The sequence below is a fragment of the Saccopteryx bilineata genome, chromosome 6 (genome assembly GCF_036850765.1).
Source record: "Saccopteryx bilineata isolate mSacBil1 chromosome 6, mSacBil1_pri_phased_curated, whole genome shotgun sequence".
In the NCBI taxonomy this organism is placed as follows: domain Eukaryota; kingdom Metazoa; phylum Chordata; class Mammalia; order Chiroptera; family Emballonuridae; genus Saccopteryx; species Saccopteryx bilineata.
The window spans coordinates 168,374,220-168,397,107 of record NC_089495.1 but is presented as its reverse complement, the minus strand read 5'-3'; the positions used below and the strand labels follow the sequence as shown (position 1 = coordinate 168,397,107).

At 39.5% G+C, this 22,888-nt stretch overlaps 1 protein-coding gene across 2 annotated transcripts in view; it reads left to right on the top strand.

Annotated features, from left to right (window-relative positions):
• Positions 1–22,888, top strand: part of CFAP61 (cilia and flagella associated protein 61) — a 381,775-nt gene that overhangs the window by 267,854 nt on the left and 91,033 nt on the right. For both annotated transcript variants that reach the window (XM_066236726.1, XM_066236727.1), the window contains exon 23: positions 9,570–9,862. In XM_066236726.1, coding sequence (XP_066092823.1) covers positions 9,570–9,862 — 293 coding nt within the window. The remainder of the gene's footprint in view (positions 1–9,569; positions 9,863–22,888) is intronic.

Here is a 22,888-nt window from a genome sequence, read left to right as displayed (position 1 = left end):
CAGGGATGTAAAAGTCACTAAAAGCCTCGTGTAAGGATTGATATGTAAAATTAAATATGTAAATGTCTTAAATATATAGATTAAATGTAATTATATTAGTATAATGACTATTGTATATTACAAAAATATAGTTTCTTCTGAGTTTTGGTAGAAGATTTAGGTATTAGTTGGACTTTGTCAAGTTACTGCATTTACTACACTAAAAAGTTACTAATTTATTACATTAAAACTAAAACAGTAAGTATCAAATGGGATTCAGTACACTGCTGGATTCAATTTGTTAACACTCTAGGCTATTTGCACCTACATCCCTAAGTGAGGTTGGCCTATAGTTTTCTCTTTTATGTTTTCTTGTCCAGGTTTTAGAATCAAGTGTATACTAGTTCCACAAAGTGTTTTGGGGGGAAGCTTTTGATATTTTTCTGGGGTCTAAATTATTTCACGTAGAAATCACCCATAAAACCAATCATGTCTGGAACCGTTGGGAAGAGTTAGAATATATAGATATATACTGGAGACCAGATTTAAAACTTGAAAAGTATTTTCATATTTTTATTAGAACTTGGTATTATTTACAGTTTCCCATCTGTATGTGTTTTAACCTGTTTTAATGTTTTAATCATTCTTTAATCACTGACCCAAGACTTAAAGTTATTCTCTAACCTGGGGGTCAGCAGATTTTTCTTATAGGGCCAGATTGTAAATATTTTAGACTTTGCAAGCCATAGGGTCTCTGCCCAGTGACTGAACTCTGCTGTTGTAGCAGGGAAGCAGCATAGACAATATGTCAACAAATGGGCATGGCTGTGTTCTAATAAAACTTTATTTACAAAAATAGGTGATGAGTCATAGTTTGCAGAAGTCTGCTTTTAGCCACACAATTTGTGACAAAGTATTACCATTTCATGAAGTCCAGATGTCAAAATATACCTTAAACTCCCTGAAAACACAAAAGCATGTCTGATGATGGTTCCTAATCCTGTTATAATGCAGGGATTTTAGTCCAAACTGTTGGCTGGTTTCGGTATTTGAACATTTTGACAAGCATGGAGCACGGGGCTTTGAAAGTGGCAATGCTAGTTCTTAAGGTTGTATATGGCAGAGAATTTAGAAATCCCAAAGCAAGAAGCACTGTGCTCTGCTTCCGATGCCTTCTTTTCCGTGCTGTTGGTTCTCAGATGGGCCAAGATCATCAGTGCTATTCTTCTGGCTTGGCTAATTGTCACAGGTGGTGATACTGTGGTACCCACGTAAAGGGAAATGCTTTTTTCTCCAATAAACCACTGCATAACAACATATGGGTGCCTGCTTTTGTCCACCAAGCAGCCCAGGTAAGAAGAATGTAAACATTAGTTTTTTTGTTCTAAATGTAGGCTATTTTCCCCAGGCTAATGTTTTGTGGTATTCCCAGAACACCTTCCAGGCAGGTGCTCTTAAAGATGTGGGGCCCAGGATCCAGGAGGCATCTGAGATGCCTGACCTGGCCAAGTTAAGTCAGCTGTATGCAGTGGCCCTTTCCAAATCACTTCCCATATAAGAAAAGGTAGGGGAAAAAAAATATTAACCTCCTGCCCTAAGGGAGCACTTTCTCTGTGTAGCTTTTCCATAATTAGAGTCATATTCAGACTTGAATTTGATTAGTCCCATTCTGGATAATATCTTCCTCATATGGATCGTTGTGAGATAAATAAGCTATAACATGTCCAACTCAAGGCAGTGTCTCATACTAGTGAGAGCACAAGAATATAGGCTGTTATTAGCATTACTGTCACTACGTGTGATGGAGTTGTTGCGGCACACTGAAGGTCCCCCAGAGTGGAACTCTCGGTCCCGGCAACAGCACCGCCTAGGACACGGTCTCCACAAAGGTGGGCTCCATGCACACCACGTGCCAGTCTGCGTGTGGAGAGTCACCTGGCCGTAATGGGAGCCCCGGAGATGGTGAAGTTTGGAGGATAGAGGATACTTCCTGAGAAAACAGTTTTGAGCTCAGCCTTAAAGAAGAATAGGATAAGCAAACTGAGAGAGAAGTGGGAGGGGGTGGTTTGGTTTGTGTCCAAACAACAACAGCCCGAAAACTTGGACTGGACAGACTCTTGAAGGGCAACAGAGGGAGATGAAGGTGGAGGAGCAAATGGAGGACCTCAGGGTCCAGCTAAGTACAGGTTTAACTGGCTGCTTTTTAGGGGAAGGGGACCTGGTGAAGGGGGATAGCCAGTGCCCTGGACAGCACCTTCAGAAGATGAACCTTCCCCTCGTGGCATCTGTCCAATAGGAAGAACGCGGTCTGCGTGAGTCAGAGAAGAGCACAGAGGCCAGGTGGAAGTAGGGCTGTGCGTTCAGGTGAGGGTGGGCTGGGCCCCCTCTCGCTTATTGCCGAGTCAGTTGTGGATGCTGGTACTGCAGCTAGACACTGGAAGTCTAGCACATCCTGACAAGGAGCAGGGCTGCGTTCCTGGGTTCTTTACCGTCCCTCTGCCTGTCCTCTTGCTTCCTCTTTATGTCACCATTACAATACCAGGAAGAGGTGGACATTTATCATGAGAGTGAGGTTTGCTCCCTCAGGGCCAGTCTTCCTTCTCGACACTTCAGAGTAGGGCTGGTGGGAGGTTGCCGAGCACAGGGCCCTTCCTGCAAGTCTAAGGAACTGTCTGTCCCCTGTGTCTCACGGCTGTGGTGGGATGTCCATCCGGGAATCACGGCCAGGACTTGAGGGGTGGGGCTGCTTTGCTGAGGTCGGTGGAGGGATTGTTCTAGAAAGGCAGACGGGTGTGGGAAACAGAAACAATGAATAGTCACTAGGAAGAGGCTGGCTCTCTCTACACTTCTATCCATTGAAGCTACACAGATCGCACCCAACACATGACCTCTCTCCTCCTCCCAGTCGCTGTTGTCCCTCTTTCCTCTGCTTCCACAGAAGAAACAGTGTTTCTGTGATGGAGGTGGTCCCATGTGGAGGACATGATTTTCTGAGCTCTGGAGTTGGATGGGTCTACAGATGTAGGTTATCCTAACTTGCTAGACCTGCTCCAACGTGTGGGACTCAAATGCTACCTTTAACTACAAACAAAAAACAAAACACAACCTGAAAGGTTCCGCCCCAGAGTGGAGGGGGCATTCAGATAGAACCCAGCAGCCTAATACATTATCACAGCTATGGCATTAATTGAAACTAATTGAAATTCATCTGCTATTATCTCTGTACTCTCCATGAAAAGGAAGAGTAGAATGAAAGTAAAGTTTAAAAAATTGCCTTAATGGCCCAAAATGGATCAATTATTTTCATCTTTAGCTAAATACAGTTTACTGCCTTATTAACAGCATGTTTGTAGGAAAAGTATAACATTAAAATTCCGGTGCATGAATCAGCAAAGGAAGCCTTTGTTATGTTGTATCTAATATATTCCTCCCTTTTTATCTGGCAGATCAAATGGGACAGGTCAGGATTGGGTCATAGAAATCTTACTCTATGACTTACAAAAAATAGGAGCTTTTTCTGGGCTATTCCTGGACATGATATATTTTTTAAGTGTTTATTTTATAATTTATAACTATTCTATGATATCCATTTAAAATTCTTTCATTATCTAGTTATTTACTAAAGTTAATGATACAGATAAAATACCAATTTTATACTGGTAGCACTGGTTCTGAAATCAGATGTGGCAGGTCTGAGTTCTGCTAAATCATCTACTTGCTGTGTGACCTGAAGCTGGTTACTTAACCTCCCAGTGCTTTCTGAAGAACATAATAAAACTTATCTCACAGGCCTGTTTCTAAAGATGAATGAGGTTATACAGAACCAGTCTATGTCTCTTTTGAAGAGGAAGAAGTCCTTTTATCTGGCCTTAAAGTATAATAAGTATGAAGAAAAAATTTTAATATCTGTATGCAATAAATCTTGAATTTATTCTTGAACTTGTGAGATGCAATTCCATGGCCAGACTGCTAGATCAGGAAACCATGGCTTTCTGCTCAAGCCCCCCCCCCCCGCCCCTGCCCCTTTAGAGTATTGAGCGTGATGATGACATGAGCATGCTCTCTAGGGGGTTATCATGAAAGCAGTCATTTCAAAAGAATAAAGTGCCCTTTAAAGCATCTACTGAAAATAATTTGCTTAAAATGTTGTTCTATTACTTTTAGGGCAAATCTGTGACTAAAATAACTAACTCTACATAGGGAGATCAACTTAGCATTTCATTTCTATAAAGCCATATTACTTTTAAATAACAGCAAGTTTTTGAGCTTCTGAAACTATTATTTACCTCCTCTGGGAACCAGGATGATGAAACTGGCATTGCCCCCCTCCCAAACTGAAGAATCTCCTAAATCTGGGTGCACTGCGATGGTGGGAATGTTATTGCCTTATTTCGGTGGTCTCAGTCAAAGATGCTAGATATTTAGTTATACCTTTGAAGAGCATGTATCAAAGAGCAAAAAGGTCCCTTTTCCCTTTACTCCAACATTTTAAATGGCGAGCCGCAGTGCTCTTTCTCTGTGAGAAAGTGATAGGAGTCATCACTGCCCCTCTCTTTCTCGCTGCTGAGCAATGACCCCAAAGCCCCTCTTTTCTCTTGGAAGCATCCTTGCACATTTCTTCTCCGAGGCTGCTGCCAATCAGCAGTGACAATGACCCAATGCTTTTCTTGCCAACTCCAGTCTGAGGAGCAGGCACGCGGTCGTGTTCTTACGGGTGCCGTCCTTGCCCTCTGCTTCCTGTTTCAGATCTGTAATCTTAGTGATGGCAATTTATTCCCTAAAAGGAGGAACAAAGATTTCACAAAATCTGCTACCTTCTTTTCCATTATCCTTCATTGAAACCTGCCCAGCCTGTTCTAATCATCAGTCATCATTTGCCATTGCAAAGTAGGGCAGCCCACCGCTTACTGCTGTCACCTCTCTGATCCAGTGCACAAACTGGTCATTTCTTATCCATTACATAAACCAAGCTGCAAAGGAGACAGTGACCACGTTTTTCTTAGCATAAATCTTTCCATCCAGGGGGAAATCTTCTTCAAAAGAAAAAATATATATAAACATATTTGTATATATATACTGCTCACAAAAATTAGGGGATATTTCAAAATGAATATGAAGCGATAAAATATCCCCTAATTTTTGTGAGCAGTATATCTCATGTATATATCCTAGTTATATGAGGAAAGTCCCTGTAATGTGTTACCTCCTTCTAAATATTTGCAATGACCCCATACGTTATAAAGTGGTGAAAATACATTGATTACATTAAGCTTTAACTAATTGAAGTTGTCTGACTTATTAAAAGCATGCTGTTAATGAAGGCATGTAGCAGGTCCCACGTGACCGGGGCTGTCCCACCCCTCTGCACCGCAGTGAGAGTGTTCTGCGCCACCCAGCCCCGCCCGCCGCATTGTACACTCTGGCCGGGACAGCACTGTCAGGCTGAATGTCTCCCTCAGACAAAGCCCTTTTCATTGTCCTTCACGCCACTCATTTCATCCACCTCCACCTCTCACCCCCAAACCACTTCCTTTTACTTCTAAACCCTTCCTTCTCTTACCTAGCGATTAAGGAAAGTCTGTTTCTCTGAGGTTCTCCCTGTTCTTCTCTCTCTCAGTCCACTTTCTTTGTCTCTGTTTTCTTCTTTTCTATCTTCCCTCCTTGATTTAGCCAAAAATTAAACCCAGTTTTATGTGGATGTCAGTTATATCACTGCTAACTTCCATATAAAATATTCTTGTTTCACTGGTTTAAACCCAAATGACATGGCAAGAGTATTCTTTGACACTGTAGTATTATTGTTGGTGCACACGAGTTAGATTACATTTAGGATTATGAAGGATTTTGTGAGCTAGAATGGAAACCAATAACATGTTCAGGAGAACATGTTTCTGTCTTACAAATATTAGGTATACAACCCACCCTGTGGTTGGATGTTTTTTATAATGCCAACTTAACAGTAGAAATATGTAGTAGGAAAATCTTGCCACAGTGAGATCATTCTGTGATAAATATTTAGAAGGCACAAAAGTAATGCCCATTTAACTTATGACCAGCAGTCTTGGTAAACCTCAAATGTTCTTCTGTGTGTTCAGTCGGAAACAATTTGTCACACCCACTGTGGGCCAGGTGTTGTGTAAGGCTCCAGGGATAACAGGTAGGCAGGGTGAAGGTGGAGTCATCTCATACATACGTTACTGAGGGTAGACTGTGGTGACCCTCAGGGAATGAAAGGTAGAGACCACCAAGGCCCTCCTGGGGCCTGAGCTGGCTAGAGACTGGACCACAGGCAGGGGCCCAGGCACAGCTACAGGCTGTGGTGAGTCCTTCATGGGGATTTCAAAAATGCTAGTTCTACCCCATCTGTACTAGTCAAATTACTCAGAGAAACAGAAGTAGTCATATTTCTATGCCTAGGTTGATTTGTCCCCAAATGAAAAAATGAATAATCAAAATCTTTGTCTACTTGGTATTGCTTATGCTCTGAATTATCTCCATGCTTATAGTTTTGCTATTACCTTATAAAAAATTATTTATGTGCATCTGAGTTAAGCCAATGTTATTGTTAACAGCTCTAGATGTTCCTGTTATTGATGATGATGATAATAATAGTAATAATAATAACAAATTGTGTATAAAAGTGCTTTGCTTTGTGCCTCATATAGAAGAGTTGTGAGAAAAGCATGGACTTAAAAATTCTTTACAAAGTAAAAGTAAGAAATGCTGTGGAGAGACCTCACAACTGTACAAGATAATGAGAAGAATAATCCCCCACAGAAAGGGGAATGTAAAAGGCAATAGACCTGACTCTGGCAAAGAGTAAGAGGCTGATTTTGTTACAGTGGGTTTTGTCATATTTATGGAGGGATATGATGTGTTTTTATTTAGTAAGAAATTATATTATAATGAGATTCTATGTATTTTATAACTAATGAAAGAAATATAACTAAACATGTTTAAATGAAAAATTTTAGATGAAATCATATAGGCATTTATTTAATATATGCCCAATCTGACTATGATGGTTTGGACTACTGTTCAGCAAATATCCACACCCTTTCTCCTCCGACGTCAGGCAGAATGTGCTTCCTCCTTCCTTGACCAGGGGCACAGCCATGTGACTTCCTTTGGTAAATAGAACATTAGAAGGTGTAATGTAAGGAGAGGCATGAAAATTTCTCGAGGATTTGTGCTTTCCTGCCTGTGCTCCTGCATTTCTCCATAAATAGAATGTGCCTCAGGCGTCTGTTGGTCCACTGAGGATAAAAGTACACGGTAAAACAGACCCCAACCACAACTTGGAGCCAGATCAGCCAACATCAGCCAGCCCAGAGGTGTGTGAGCCAACCTACAACAAGCTTGTTGTGATCTGATATTAAGTTTTGAGGGTAGTTTGTTATGCAGCATTATTGTGACAATAGCTGACTGTTATGATAACCAAAGTCTCATATTTGAGGCAAATATCATCTTCTCCAGCTGCTTAAGATCTCCAGCTTTTCTATTTTTTTTTTATTGTTGTTTTAATTCAGTGAGAGGAGGGGAGGCAGAGAGACAGACTCATGCAGGCACCTGGACTGGGACCCACCCAGCAAGCCCACTAGAGGGCAATGCTCTGCCCATCTGGTGCCTTGCTTTGTTGCTCAGCAACTGAGCTCTTCTTAGGCCTGAAGTGGAGGCCATGGAGCCATCCTCCGTGTGCCTGGGACCAACTCGCTCTAATAGAGGAATAGCTGCAGGAGGGAAAAAGAGAGAAAAAGAGAAGCAAGAGCGAGAGGGGTGGAGAAGCAGATGGACACTTCTTCTGTGTACCCTGACCAGGAATCGAACCCAGGACATCCACATGCCAGGCTGATGCTCTACCACTGAGCCAACTGGCCAGGGCCAAGCTCCAGCTTTCCAAACCTCAGCAACATTTCATTGCATGGGCTTCCATGATTCTACAGTGAAAAGGCTCATTTCACAGCCTAGCTGCTAAAAGCTAACATGATGGAGACTGGAAAAATATTAAACTCTGAGTTGCATAGGGCCTAAATTCTTGAACTTGTTTCACTGAAAATGAATATTGTTTTGTCATGCATACTTTAAAGAGGCAGACGACCTCAAACCTTTGACAATTTCAGGTCCAAGTGTTGGCTTTCCTGGCAGTCTGACTCTTTGTTATGCCCAACACCAGGATTTATGTTTCACGGCAGGTGGGAGCCTCAATAATTTAAGCAAAATGCTGACTCTTTCAGCCAAGGAAAGTGCAGCTCACCAATGAATGCTGCATTAAAAGAGGGACTAGAAGAGGGAGTAGCTGCAAAATTGGAGCCTCCTCGTAAGGGCAGGAAGAAAGGACCCTAACCCTGGCTTCAGTGCCATCTTGGTTCTCCAGGTTGGAACTATAGGAAGTATGGGAGAACTTTCTAGATGATGGTACCCGAAAAGAAGCAGCATGAAAGTTATTATATTCCCTTTTTTCTAAGCAAATAAGACAAGCCATTACACTTGTTTTCAATTTTGGATTAAAATAGAATTTTGCATAATGTAGTCAACCTAATTGAATAAATGCACTTGCCATTTCTTTTGCTTCATAAAATTCCTTTTCATATCATTTTTTAAACATGAGAAAAAAGAGAGATTTAATGGATCTATCATTTTGTGCCTGAAAAGTGAGTCGACAGCAGTTTTTTTCTTTGTGAAAAGGTAAAAAGGCCAATTCAATGTCAAGAATAGCATGTAAATAGCATACAATACATTTCACTCATTTAATAGCATATTTGATCTTATAACTGATAAAATTGGTAGACTAGCATATATAATTACTTTTGCTAAGTCTTGACACAGTAAATACTAAAAATCAGAATTTGAATCTTTATAAAAATTACCCATTAATAAGTAGAATGTTCTAGTCTTTAGTTCTCAAAGAAAAGAAAAAATTTCCTTAAAATCAACAAGGTTCAACATTTAAATATTAAAATATGACTACTGGCCCTGGTCAGGTGGCTCAATGGATAAAGCATTGACTCAGGACAACACGGGTCACCAGTTCAACCCCCGTAGGAGAAGCAATCAACAAGCACACAACTAAAAGGAACTTAAGTGAAACAATGAGTTGATGCTTCTCTCTCTCTTTTCCTCTTTCTGTCTCTCTCAAATCAATGGAAAAATTAAAAAATAATAAAAATAAATAAAATATCTGTATCATCATGTGCATGAATATTTTTACCATTATCCTTTTCATCTTTGGAGAACTTGTATATATTGCAAACTTTAGTAATTTTTTTCCTTAATAAGTGTGGCAAAGAGGGAACAAAAACAAGATAAAAGGTTTTATTCTAGACAGTTTCATTTAGCATAATTTCAACTTTCAAATTACAGGAAAATAAGTGACTGTCCTACTTCTGAGTTAAAAGTACTCAACTACTTTGTGGGATGTTATATGCCAATTCTTGACTAAATTATCTTGGTCGCCATTGATAGGTAACACCACTGGCTTCCAGCAGCTGAAAAAGAAGAGGGTTACAGGGAGCAATTCAGCATTATTAGCATTTAACTAATAAGTGGTTGTTATTTTAACTGTGTATCTTGGCATTTTCTCCCTTTTCTAGGGAATGTCATTGTCTATGGGGATACAATTGACACTTACACCACAGTGGAAACGCTCTTAAACCTTGGCGTGAGGGGCTCCTACATCCACCTGGTGCAGCCTCCGCCCACCTCCACTATCACCTGCATCAACAATGACTGGGTGGAAAAAGCGGTAGAAGACGCACTCCAAGCAGCAGGGGTCACCATTTACCGGGAGGCGCTCCTGGCTCAGTGGAACGAGGGCCAAAACCCGGACCCCATTCACAGTGCCTCCTTCACCACACCCACCAAACCTTTTAAACTTCTCTGCTCCGTAAGTAGTCACTCTCTCCTTCTGGACTTGGGGGCTGAGAGATGCTGGGTTTCTGATCATGCTTTTAGGTTTTGTTTACTAATTGTTTAATTTATCTATTGCTGAGTAACAATCCACCCCAAACTTAATGACACAAAACAAGAAGCACTTATTATTATTGTCTCTCCTGGTCCTGGGGTTTGACTGGGCTCAGCTGGGCAGTTCTCACTTAAGGTCTCTCACGTAGTTGAAGCCAGACCATGGGTGGGACTGGAATCATCCAGAAGGCATGTTCATCCACATGTCTGGCTGTTGCTGCAAGGTCAACTTCAATTAAAATTTTGGCCAGAACACTTATGAATGGCCCCTTCATGTGGCTGGGTGTCCTCTTACTGTGGTGACTCGGTTCTAAGAGCAAGTGGAGAGAGGGGCAGGGCGAGGGAGAAGGAGAGAAAGAGATAGAAGCGGGGAGAGAGAGAAGGAGAGAGAGAGCCGCATCACCTTTCATGCCCTAGCCTTGGAAGCCGAGTGGCATCACTCGCTGCATTCTATCCACCAGAGGCAAGTCTCTGCCCCATGTTTAACAGGGGCTAAGCCCTTGCCCTTTCATGAAAGATGTCAAAGACTTGAAGAGTGCTAATACTGAGGGCCTATCATGTCCCAGGCACAATGCTGAATGCCTGCAGTGCATTCTGTTACCTCCTCACAATGGCTCTGTGAAGGGAAGGGTCCCCTTTTACAGAAGAATGTCGTGGCTTCGAGAAGGTGGTGTGCTGGGAGACCCGCCCAGGTCCATAGGGCCCCATGTCTGTGCTGCTCTTAGCCATTTACGCTTCTAGAAATGCCAACAGTGAGTCTTTCCCCATGGAATAGTTAGAAACTATATAGAGAGAGTACACTTTTTAAAATATGCTTTTATTTAGACAATTAATTTTAACGAAGTGACATTGGTCAACTAGAGCACATAGATTTAGAGAAAACATCTCCAGATCATTTTAACATTCGATTATGTTGTAGACCCATCACCCAAAGTCAAATCATCCTCTATCACCCTTCATTTGGTTTTCTTTATGCCCCTCCCCTCCCTCTACCACCTCCCTTTTCTCCCTTCCCTTCCCCTTGTATCTGCTGCACTCTTATCTATGTCCATGATTCTCAATTTTGTGTCCTACCTATGTATGGAATCATACAGTTCTTAGTTTTTTCTGATTTACTTATTTCACTCATTATAATGTTATCAAGGTCCATCCACGTTGTCCTAAATGATGCTATGTCATCATTTCTTATGGCTGAGTAGCATTCCATAGTGTATATGTACCACATCTTCTTTATCCAATCCTCTATTGAAGGGCTTTTGGTTTTTTCCATGTCCTGGCCACCGTGAACAATGCTGTGATGAACATGGGGCTACATGTGTCTTTACATACCAATAATTTTGAGTTTTGAGGGTATATACCCAGTAGAGGGATTGGGTCATATGGTAGTTCTATTCTTAATTTTTGAGGAACCACCATACTTTCTTTCATAATGGTTGTACTACTTTACATTCCCACCAATAGTGAATGAGAGTTCCTTTTTCTCCACAGCCTCTCCAACACTTGTTATTACCTGTCTTGTTGATAATAGCTAATCTAACAGGTGTGAGGTGGTATCTTATTGTAGTTTTGATTTGCATTTCTTGAATAGCTAGTGAAGATGAACATCTTTTCATATATCTTTTGGCCATTTGTATTTCTTCCTGGGAGAAGTATCTGTTCATGTCCTCTTCCCATTATTTTTATTGGATTGTTTGCTTGTTTGTTGTTGAGTTTTGTGAGTTCTTTATATATTTTGGATATTAGACCCTTATCTGAGCTGTTGTTCAAAAATATCATCTCCCATTTAGTTGGCTGTCTGTTTGTTTTGTTGTTAGTTTCTTTTGCTGTGCAGAAGCTTCTTAGTTTGATGTAGTCCCATTCTTTGCCTTTACCTCCCTTCCCTTTGGAGTCAAATTCGTAAAATGTTCTCTATGGCCAAGGCCCATGAGTTTAGTACCTATGTTTTCCTCTATGTATGTTATTGTTTCAGATTTTATATTTAGGGCTTTGATCCATTTTGAATTAATTTTTGTACAAGGAGACAAACAGTGGTCGAATTTCATTCTTTTGCATATGGCTTTCCAGTTTTCCCAGCACCATTTATTGAAGAGGCTTTCTTTTCTCCATTGTGTGTTTTTGACTCCTTTATCAAAGATGACTTGACCATATATGTGTGGTTTTATACCTGGGCTCTCTATTCTGTTCTATTGGTCTGAGTGTCTATTTTTCTGCGAATACTATGCTGTTTTGATTATTGTGGCTCTGTAGTATAATTTGAAGTCAGGTATTGTAATGCCACCAGCTTTATGTTTTTTCCTTAGGGTTACTTTGGCTATTTGAGGTTTTTTATGGTTTCATATAAACCTGATTATTTTTTGTTCCATTTCTTTAAAAAATGACATTAGCATTTTGATTAGAATAGCATTAAATTTGTATCTTGCTTTGGGTAATATTGTTGTTTTAACTATATTTATTCTTCTTATCCAAGAAGAAGGAATATTTTTCCATTTCATTGTGTCTTTTTTGATTTCCTTTAACAATGCTTTGTAGTTTTTGTTACATAGGTCCTTTACATTCTTTGTTATGTTTATTCCTAGCTTTTTTTTTTTTTGGAACCGTAAAAAGAATTATTTTTTTTTAGTTCATTTTCTGAAGTTTCATTGTTGGCATATAAGAAAGCAATAGACTTCTGTATGTTAATTTTGTATCCTGCAACCTTACTGTGTTGATTTATTGTTTCTAATAGTCTTTCTGTGAAGTCTTTGGGGTTTTCAATGTATAGGACCATATCATCTGCAAAAAGTGAAACCTTTACTTCTTCTTTCCCAATATGGATGCCTTTTATTTCTTTCTCTTGTCTGATTTCTCTGCCTAGAACTTCCAGCACTATGTTGAATAAGAGTGAAGAGAGAGGGCAGCTTGTCTTGTTCCTGATTTTAGAGAAAAATATTTCAATTTTTGCCATTTAATATGATGTTAGCTGATGGTTTGTCATAAATGGCCTTTATTATGTTGAGATATTTTCCTTCTATTCCCTTTTTTTTTTTTGTATTTTTCTGAAGCTGGAAACGAGGAGAGACAGTCAGACAGACTCCCGCATGCGCCCGACGGGGATCCACCTGGCACGCCCTCCAGGGGCGACGCTCTGCCCACCAGGGGGCGATGCTCTGCCCCTCAGGGGCGTCGCTCTGCCGCCACCAGAGCCACTCTAGCGCCTGGGGCAGAGGCCAAGGAGCCATCCCCAGCGCCCAGGCCATCTTTGCTCCAATGGAGCCTTGGCTGCGGGAGGGGAAGAGAGAGACAGAGAGGAAGGAGGGGGGGGGGGGGTGGAGAAGCAAATGGGCGCTTCTCCTATGTGCCCTAGCCAGGAATCAAACCCGGGTCCCCCGCACGCCAGGCTGATGCTCTACTGCTGAGCCAACCGGCCAGGGCTCTATTCCCATTTTGCTGAGTGTTTTAAACATAAAATGATGTTGTATTTTATCGAATACCTTTTCTGCGTCTAATGATAGGATCATATGGTTTTTGTCCTTTGTTTTGTTGATATGGTATATTACGTTAATTGTTTTACATATGTCGAACCATCCTTGTGATTCAGGGATGAATCCCACTGGATCATGGTGAATTATTTTTTTAATGTGTTGTTGTATTTGATTTGCTAGTATTTTGTTTAGAATTTTTGTATTTGTATTCATTAAAGATATTGGTCTGTAGTTTTCTCTCTTTGTGTTGTCCTTGCTAGGTTTCAGTATGAAGGTTATGTTGGCCTCATAAAATGTATTTGGGAGTATTGCTTCTCCTTCAATTTTTTTGGAAGACTTTGAGTAGGATACAAACCAAATCTTCTTTGAATGGTTGATAGAATTCACTAGTATAGCCATCTAGCCCTGGACTCTTATTTTTTGGGGAGGTTTTTGATAGTTGTTTCTATTTCCTCCCTGCTTATGGGTCTGTTTAGGTTTTCTACTTCTTCATGATTCAGTCTAGAAAAATTACATGGTTCTAGGAATTTACCCATTCCTTCTAGATTGTTAAATTTGATGGCATATAGTTTTTCATAGTATTCTACAATAATCCTTTGTATATCTATGGTATCCATAGTAATTTCTCCTCTTTCATTTTGGATTTTGTTTATATTAGTCCTTTCTCTTTTTTCCTTGGTGAGTCTTGCCAAGGGTTTGTCAATTTTGTTGATCTTTTCAAAGAACCAACTCCTTGTTTTATTGATTCTTTCTATAGTTTTTCTGTTCTCTATTTCATTTATTTCTGCTCTAATTTTTATTATTTCCTTTCTTCTGCTAGTTTTGGGTTGCCTTTGTTCTTCTTTTTCTAGTTCCTTAAGATGTGATGTTAAGTTGTTTACTTGGACTCTCTCTTGTTGGTTCATATAAGCCTGTAATGATATGAACTTTTCTCTTATTACTGCTTTTGCTGCATCCCAGAAATTCTGATATGTTCGTATTGTCATTTTCGTTTGTTTTATGTATCTTTTGATCTCTGCTTTTATTTCTTCTTTGACCCAGTTGTATTTTAGAAGTATGTTGTTTAATTTTTACATTTTTGTGGGTTTGTTTACTTCTTTTTTGAAGTTGAATTCTAGTTTCAAAGCTTTATGATCAGAGAATATGCTTGGTATAATTTCAATCTTTCTGAATTTGTTGATGTTAGTTTTGTGTCCCAACATATGATCTATTCTTGAGAATGTACTGTGTACCCTGGAGAAAATTGTATACTCTGACATTTTGGGATGAAATAGCCTGTAGATGTCTATCATATCCAATTGTTCTAGTGTTTCGTTTAAGGCCAATATTTATTTATTAATTTTATGTTTGGATGAATGATCTAGAGCCATCAGTGGTGTATTGAGGTCTCCAAATATAATTGTATTTTTGTCGGTTTTTATTTTTAGATCAGTTAGTAGATGTCTTATATACTTTGGTGCTCCCTGGTTTGGGGCATATATATTAAGAAGTGTATGTCTTCTTGATTCAATGTCCCCTTTATCATTATGAAATGACCATCTTTGTCTCTGATTACCTTTGTTGTCTTGTAGTCAGCATTGTTTAATATGAGTATGGCTACACCTGCTTTTCTTTGGATATTATTTGCTTGTAGAATCATTTTCCAGCCTTTCACTTTGAGTCTGTTTTTATCCTTGTAGTTTAGATGTGTTTCTTGAAGGCAGCATACAGTTGGATTTTCTTTTTTGATCCACTTTGCTACTCTGTGTCTTTTTATTGGTGAGTTCAATTCATTTATGTTTAATGTAATTATTGACACTTGAGGGTTTCCTGTTGCCATTTTATATAATGCTTTCTAATAGCTGTGTTTCCTGTTTGGTTTTTCTCTTTTGTTTTTCTATCATTTATTTTTCTTTGGTTGTATTTCATACTTCTTTCCTGTTTCTTCTTTTTTTAAGCCATGCATTTCAGTAGTGGTATTTTCAGAGGTGGTTACTATTAGGTAATTAAAAGAATACATATCATATTCATTGTAGTCCATTATCTCATGAGGTCTTCTGCACTCCATCCTCCTTTGTTACTGCTAGTTTCTGTCTTCTCCCCTTTTTTGTTTTTGTTGTCACAGATTATTCTTGGTTTTATTGTGTTCTTGGTGGAGCTTTTACTTGTGATTTTGTTTTGTTTTGTTCTTTGTATCTGGTCACATAACCCCCTTTAGTATTTCTCAAAGTGGAGGTTTTCTGGTGATAAATTTCCTCATCTTCTCTATATCTGTGAATGTTTTTATTTCCCCTTCATTTTGAAGAAAAGCTTTGATAGATATAGTATTCTTGGCTGGAAGTTTCTCTCTTTTAGTATTTTAAATATTGGGGTCCACTCTCTTATGGCTTGCAGAGTTTCTGCTGAGAAATCTGATGATAACCTAATGGGCCTTACTTTATATGTTGTAGTTGTCTTTTCCCTGATGCTTTGATTTTTTTTTTTTTTTTTTGGCATTGATTTGTGATAATTTTATCATGATGTGCCTTGGAGTGGGTCTGTTTGGGTTAAGGTAATTCAGTGTTCTGTTTGCTTCTTGAATTTGAGGCTGTAACTCTTTTCGTAGGCTTGGGAAATTCTCATGGATTATTTATTTGAATATGTTCTCCATTTCCTTTTCTCTCTCTTCTCCTTCTGATATACACATTATTTTTATATTGCTCTTTCTAATGGAGTCAGACAATTCCTATAGGGCTTTCTCATTTTTTAAAATTCGTGAGTCTCTCTCCTCTTCTCTCTGTAGTATCTCTAGTTGCCTGTCTTCTATGTCACCAATTCTCTCTTTTATCTGGCCTGTTCTATTAGCTAAGCTTATAACCTCATTTTTCAGTTCATGTATTGAGTTTTTCATTTCTGTTTGGTTCCTTTTTGTAGTTTCAATTTCCTTGATGAAGTATTCTTTTTGATCATTAAATTGTTTTTTGAGCTCACTAAATTGCTTTTTACAGCTTTCTTGTATTTCACTGAGTATTTTTAGCACTTCAATTTTGAATTCCGTCAGTTAACTCCACAAGTTTTCCATGTAATTGAAATTTTTTTCTAGAGATTTTTCATCAGCTATCTGAGCTACATCTCTGTCTTTTGTATTCATGATATTTAATTTATTTTTTCTTAATGGCATTTGAGAGTGGAATTGTTAATAACACTGATAAGAGATAATTAAGAAAATAAAATAAAAGTTGAAAAAATACAGTGAAAAAATGAAAATTCTATAATGATAAGTGGAATAAAAACTACAGAGAACAAGGAGCAGGAACTGAGGAGAGATGACAAAAGAGAGAAAAAAATGAAGTAAAAAACAAGCAAAATGCCACAAAGAAAAATATGAGTCCAAAATATAATAATTTGAAGATAAATGACAATTGAATGAGAGAAAAGAGGAAGAAGAAAACAGATAAAGCAGAAGAAATGAGAACAGAGAATAAAGAGAAAGAAAAGACAAAAAACCAAAATACAAAACAAAGAGAAAGAAAGAAAAAAACAAAAGTAAAGGCTTCTCAAATGAAACAAAAAACAGGAATAAAAAATGTAACATGCATAATGTAGTTCTAAAGGAAAATAATAGAAAAAGAAAAAAGAAAAAGGAAAGAAGTAAAAATGACAAAAAGTGTTAAAAATGTTATTTTTTTCTGGTTTTGAGAGTAGCTTCTTCCTTTATTTTTTATTTTATTTTTATTTTTTTGGCAGTTGGTGCTGTGCTGTTTTGCTTCTTTGGGGCTCTTGGGCAGAGGTCTGCTGGTGTCTCACTGTGGCAATGACATAGGCAGGGCCTCAGTCCCATTGGCAGGTGGGGCTTGTTAGGGCTTTGCAATTATCTGGCTCTAGCAATGGCAGTCTCAGCTTTCCAGGCACCTCCCACTGGAGCTAGCAGCCTGGAGACTTAGCTATGGTGTCCACCTCAGCTACTGTCCTCGCAACAAGGGAATCTATGCACAACAAAGTCCCCCCTCTAGCACCACTCAAAACATAGTTCTGGGCAAGGCAGTGGCAATCAGAGCCACCTGTGAGAGCAGGCAGGGCAGGGCACAGACCAATGATCAAGTGCCTTTCTGTTACACACAGGCAAAATTCTATGGGCCGGTGGGCTTATCTGGCATGCTTCAGGGCACTGGAATCTCCATGGGTGTTTCCTGCTTGTGCTGCTTGGTAGCCCGTGACAGGCCACATGTGTATCCAGCTCCCATGACTGCACACAGATGGTTGCAGCCGCTGTTCAGGCACCCAGCACAGTCAGTCTCAGGCCAAGGGTCTTGGCCGTGCACGTGCCCAGTGCTGAAGATTGTGGAGCCAGGAATGCCCAAAGACACTGGTGCCCAGGTAGGTGCCCAATGTTGTTAATGTTGGGCTAAGCACTTTGGCCAGCATGTGCGCCCGTTCAGTCCCCGTGCTGATGATGCTAGGTGGAGCTGCTAGCGCAGTGCCGGTGATTGCAGATCTGGGGATACACATAGATGCTGGCGCAAGCCCCTACAGGCACCCTGTGCTGGTAATTTTAGGTGTCCCACTGCCCATGTGCACGCCCAGTGTCCACAATCTCAGGCAGAGCCAGTGTGTTCTTTCCTTTGTTTGGGCGCCTACCCTAACTCAGCTCCTTCTGCACTAGCACAGTCTCTCCTCTTTGCCTGGCTCCAAACAAAAGTGCCCCTACCTCAGATCAGTGCGGAAAGAGAAATGCCCCGTCCTCTATCTTATGTATTTAGCCACTTTTTCACCCAATCATACCTTTGTCTGGTGTGTGTAAATTTCAGGTGCTCCTGAGGTTTTTTTTTTTCTCTGTATTTAGTTGTTGAATTTGTAGAAATTTCAAGGAGAGAGATCAGGAGTGTCCCTCACGCCATTTCTCTGATGTCACCTGCTATTAATTTCCTATTTATAGGCTCCCTGGCACTTCAAATTCCATCAGTGTCCCGCTGTGCAGAGACATTCTGGAGTGCACAAGTCTTAATTGAAGTGGCAGTGTCTGAAGCCAGAGTTAACACCAAGAGCAATAGGGAGTCCAGTTCAAGGAGGGTAATTGTTGCTAGCTCTGCATTTCAACTATTGTTGGCTGCTGGGGTCAATTTAAATCCTACTGGTAGGCTGGATGGTTGGGAGCTGGATCAGCCCAAGCTCCAGCTCCAGTGATTCTGCTGAGCTTTGGGTTCCCTTGCAATGTAGGAAAGGTGTTCTGCTACAGGGTCCAGGGGCTGTGGTTGAATAGCACCTGTGATATGAAGTCTACTAGATGCATCAGGCACTGTGGTGGGAACGGCTCGCACAGCACATGGAGCCATAGCACTGCCTGAACCACAGTTGAAGAGCTGGATGGAGGCAGAGCAGCAGCTCAGGCTGAGCCAACTCGAGAGTACCCCTTTTTTTGATGGAGAGAGTGTAACAGCTCAACTTGCAACCTGAATTTTCAGAGTTGCCAGTTCAGGAGCTAGGCTGAGCCAGCAGGGAGAGAGGGAAGGGCCAGCCAATCCAGTGAAGAAGTGGGAGACCCCCCACAAAGGGGAGGCTGAGGTCAGTGTGAGCAGTGGAGCTACATAGGTCAAGGGTGTATGGTAGCAGCTGTGGTAAATAATGCCAACAACACCCACTGGTCAAACTGGTTGGGGTAGTAGGCGTAGTTCACAGCAATCCCTTGCCTGGGAGAAGGGGGTGGTCATCCTAAGTCAGGGCTTCTCATTCAGGTGTCCCTAAGGGTAGATGATGGTGACACTCACCCCCACAGAGTCTAGACAGGGTCTCAAAGCAGTCCACCACCACAAGAGATTTCTCTGAAATTTCTCATTTTATTCTGATAGTCCATGGAAATTTTGCATTCTGCTCTTTGGTACATTCATTTATTCATTCCATGAGTATTTATGGCATATTAGGTCTCTGGTTCTGTCCTAAGCATGAGGGATACAGCAGTGAAAAGGGCAGAAAAAGTTCATCTTATTTTATATAAAAGTGACATCATCTACACAGGTATGTCACAACACCTATTTAAGCTAAGAAAAGTCAAAATGCTTTCACCCAAATTTCCCTCCCTCCCCCCAAAATGGCCATCCCGGAGGATGTGCTGAGTACCCCTGGCAGCCTCTGGAGGCAAACACACATTCTGCTGAGGAAGCAGAGGCGTAAGGAGACCTCCCCGAATAGCTAATCGACTACAGGTTCTCTAGCAGCCCTTTCTGGTTGTACTTCCCTGTTCAGATCAGAGTTGGAATTATGGCAAAGACACCTTGCAAATACTTTCAGCTGCTTTGATCCTACACACCTTCCTGCTGAGCCATCAATAAAAGCATCTGGGTTAGATTGGCCTGTCTGCTACCAGATCTAGTCTCCTGCTTCCCCTACTCTGCTCTTCACCACAAGGTATGTCCTCTGCAGAAGATGCTTCCCAGTCCTGGCTGCTCTCTGACTCCCAGACACTGGCAGGAGATTAGAAATAGGAAGAAGGGAGAAATTGGGGTATTTGTCTCCCCCGCTGTCTACAGTGGGCATCATCTCTGTCAGGGCGGTAGAAAATTTTTGGTGGGGATGAATACATTTATGATCTTGAATGTGATGATGGTGTTATGGGTTGAATTGTGTCCCCTAAAGAGATATGCTGGACGTCCTAACCCCCAGTACCTGCAAATGTGATCTTACTTGGAAAATACAGTCTTTGTAGATGTAATCAAGTAAAAAAGAGGTCCTCCTGGACTAGGTTGGGACCTAAATCTAATGACTGGTGCCTTTGTATGGGGAGAGACATTTGATGACAGAGGAAACACATGATGACAGAGGGAGAGAGTAAGGTGATGACAGTTACAGGTCACTGAAGGTGTACTCATTATAGAGCAAAGACTGCCAGCAACCACCAGAGTCTGAGGAGAGACAGGGAAGAATCTTCCCTAGATCCACAGGAGGGAGCATGATCCTAACACTTTGATTTCAGACATCAGTCTCCAGAACTGTGAGGGAATAAATTTCTGTTGTTTTAAGTCACCCACTTTACCGTACTTTGTTATATAGCAGGCCTAGGCAACTAAAAAAGATGATGTCACAAATATACGCCCCTGCTAAAACTAGTATTTTATAGCTGGAGTTATACATTATGTAGTATTTTATATTTGGATTCTTTCACTCAATGTAGTGATGTTGAGATTCATTCAAAACATCCCATGTATCAGTAGTTTATTCCTTGTTATTGCTGTGTAGTATTTCATTGTATGGATATACCACAATTTGTTCATTTACTTGCTATGCACATTCTTGTACACATCTTTGTGTAAACATATATTTTCACTTCTTTAAAGAATGGCTAGGTCACGTGGTAGGGGAATGCTTACCTTTTAAAGATGCCATTTTCATAGCAGCTGTATCATGTCACGTTCCCACCAGCAATCTATGAGAGTTCAGCTGCTTTTCACTCTTGTCAGCACTTGGCATTGTCAGTTTTTCTAATTTTAAACATTCTAAAGGTATGACAGAATGTATCATTGTGTTTTTAATTTGTGATTTCCTGAAGTTTAATAATGGGCTTCTTTTCATGCTTATTGGTCATTGGTATATCTTTCTTTGTACAGTATCTGAGCTATTATAAACGGGTTTTTAAATTTTTGTTTCCCACCTAATCATTACTAGTATGTAAATTGTTTCATATGTAAACATTGTAACCACAGACATTGCTAAATTCACTTATTATTTCTAGTAGTTGTTTTCTAGATATATAAACATACCATCTGCAAATGGGAACAGTTTTACTTCTCTGTCCAATACTTATGCCTTTTATTCTATTTGCTTTATTCTACTGGCTAGGACATCCAGTGCAATGTTGAATAAAAATGGTGAAAGTGGACATCTTTGTCTTGTTTCCATATCTCAAAGGAAAACTCTCGGGTTTTTACCATTAAATATCAGGTTAATTATGAAGTTTTCTTTTGTGCCTTTTATCAATGTGAGGAAGTAACCTTTCATTCCTAGTTTATTCATAAGATATATCATGAATGACTGTTGAATTTAGTCAAATGAATGTTTTGTATTTCTTTAAAAGGTCCTATTTCTATTTCCTAAATGCTATCAATAGGGTGAATTACATTGATTTTCAAAATGCTCAGCCAACCTTAAGTTTCTGGATAAACCCTTGTCAGTCATTATGTATTATCCTTCTATATACTGTTGAATATGACTTCTTAATATGTTTTAAGAAATTTTGAAATTACTTTGCAACTATACTCATGAGGGACATTGATTTAAAATTTTCTGTTTTTGTAATGTCCTTGTAAATGTTTGGCAACTTGGGCTATGTTGGGCTCATAAAGTAATTTAGGCAATGTTGCCTCCTCTACTTTCTGAAAAGGTTTATGTAAGATTAGTACTATTTTTTCCTTGCATGTTTGATAGAATTAATAATAAAACCATCTGGGTCTGGAGTTTATACTGTGGGAAGGTATTTTTATAACAAATTATTTTATTTATTTATTTATTTTTTACCATATATAAGGCTATTCAGATATTCTGCTTCTCCTTATGTTACTTTGGTAAGCTGTATTTTTTAAGACATTTGCCCACTTCGTTAAGGTTGGTCAAATTTATTGCCATTAAGTTATTCATATATTTATATTTATATATATCTGTTTAAAGTCCAAGATCTGTAGTAATAACCCCTCTTTAATTTCTGATATTAGTGAACTGTATTCTCTCTCTCTCTCTCTCTCTAGATGTTTGTCAGTTTCATTGATTTTTTTCCTCCAAAGAACCAGCTTTTGAGTTTTTAATTTTCTCTGTTCTGTGTTTTGGCTTTCATTGATTTCTGCTTGTAACAATTATTTTCTTCCTTTTGCTTGCTTTGGATTTACTTTACCCTTCTTTATATAGTTCCTTAAGAACCTTAGGTCATTGATTATACAACCATTTAAAACTGTAAGTTTTCTTCTCTATTTTAGGTGCATCCTATAAATTTTAATATGTTAAATTTTCACTATCTAGTTCAAAATATTTTCTTTTTTAAATTTTTATTGATTTTAATTTATTGTGTTTACATAGATTCGTGTCCCACCAAATAATACATCCCTCCCACCCCTGTGTTCCCCTTAACATCTCCCTTGCCCCCCTCCTCCCAACACACTCCCCCTTCCCTCCCAAAATATTTTATCTCCCTTGTGATTTCTTCTTTGACTGTTGAATTACCTAGAAAGATGTTATTCCTAGATATCATATTTTTATTAATTTCTAATTTGTCATTATGGTGAGGGACATATTTTTATGAATTCAGTCTTCTAAAATTTAGTAAGACTTATTTTATGTTCAAGTATATGGATTATTTTTCTGAACATATAAAGGAATATGTAGTCTGTGGTAGTTGAGTATAGTATTCTGTAAATAACAATTAATTCAATGTGGCTGATAGTGACATTTGAATCTTCTATGCCTTTACTGATAATTTTTTTGTCTACTTTTATAAATTACTGAGAGAGAAATAGTACAACTTTTTACTATTACTGTGGAATTTTCTGTTT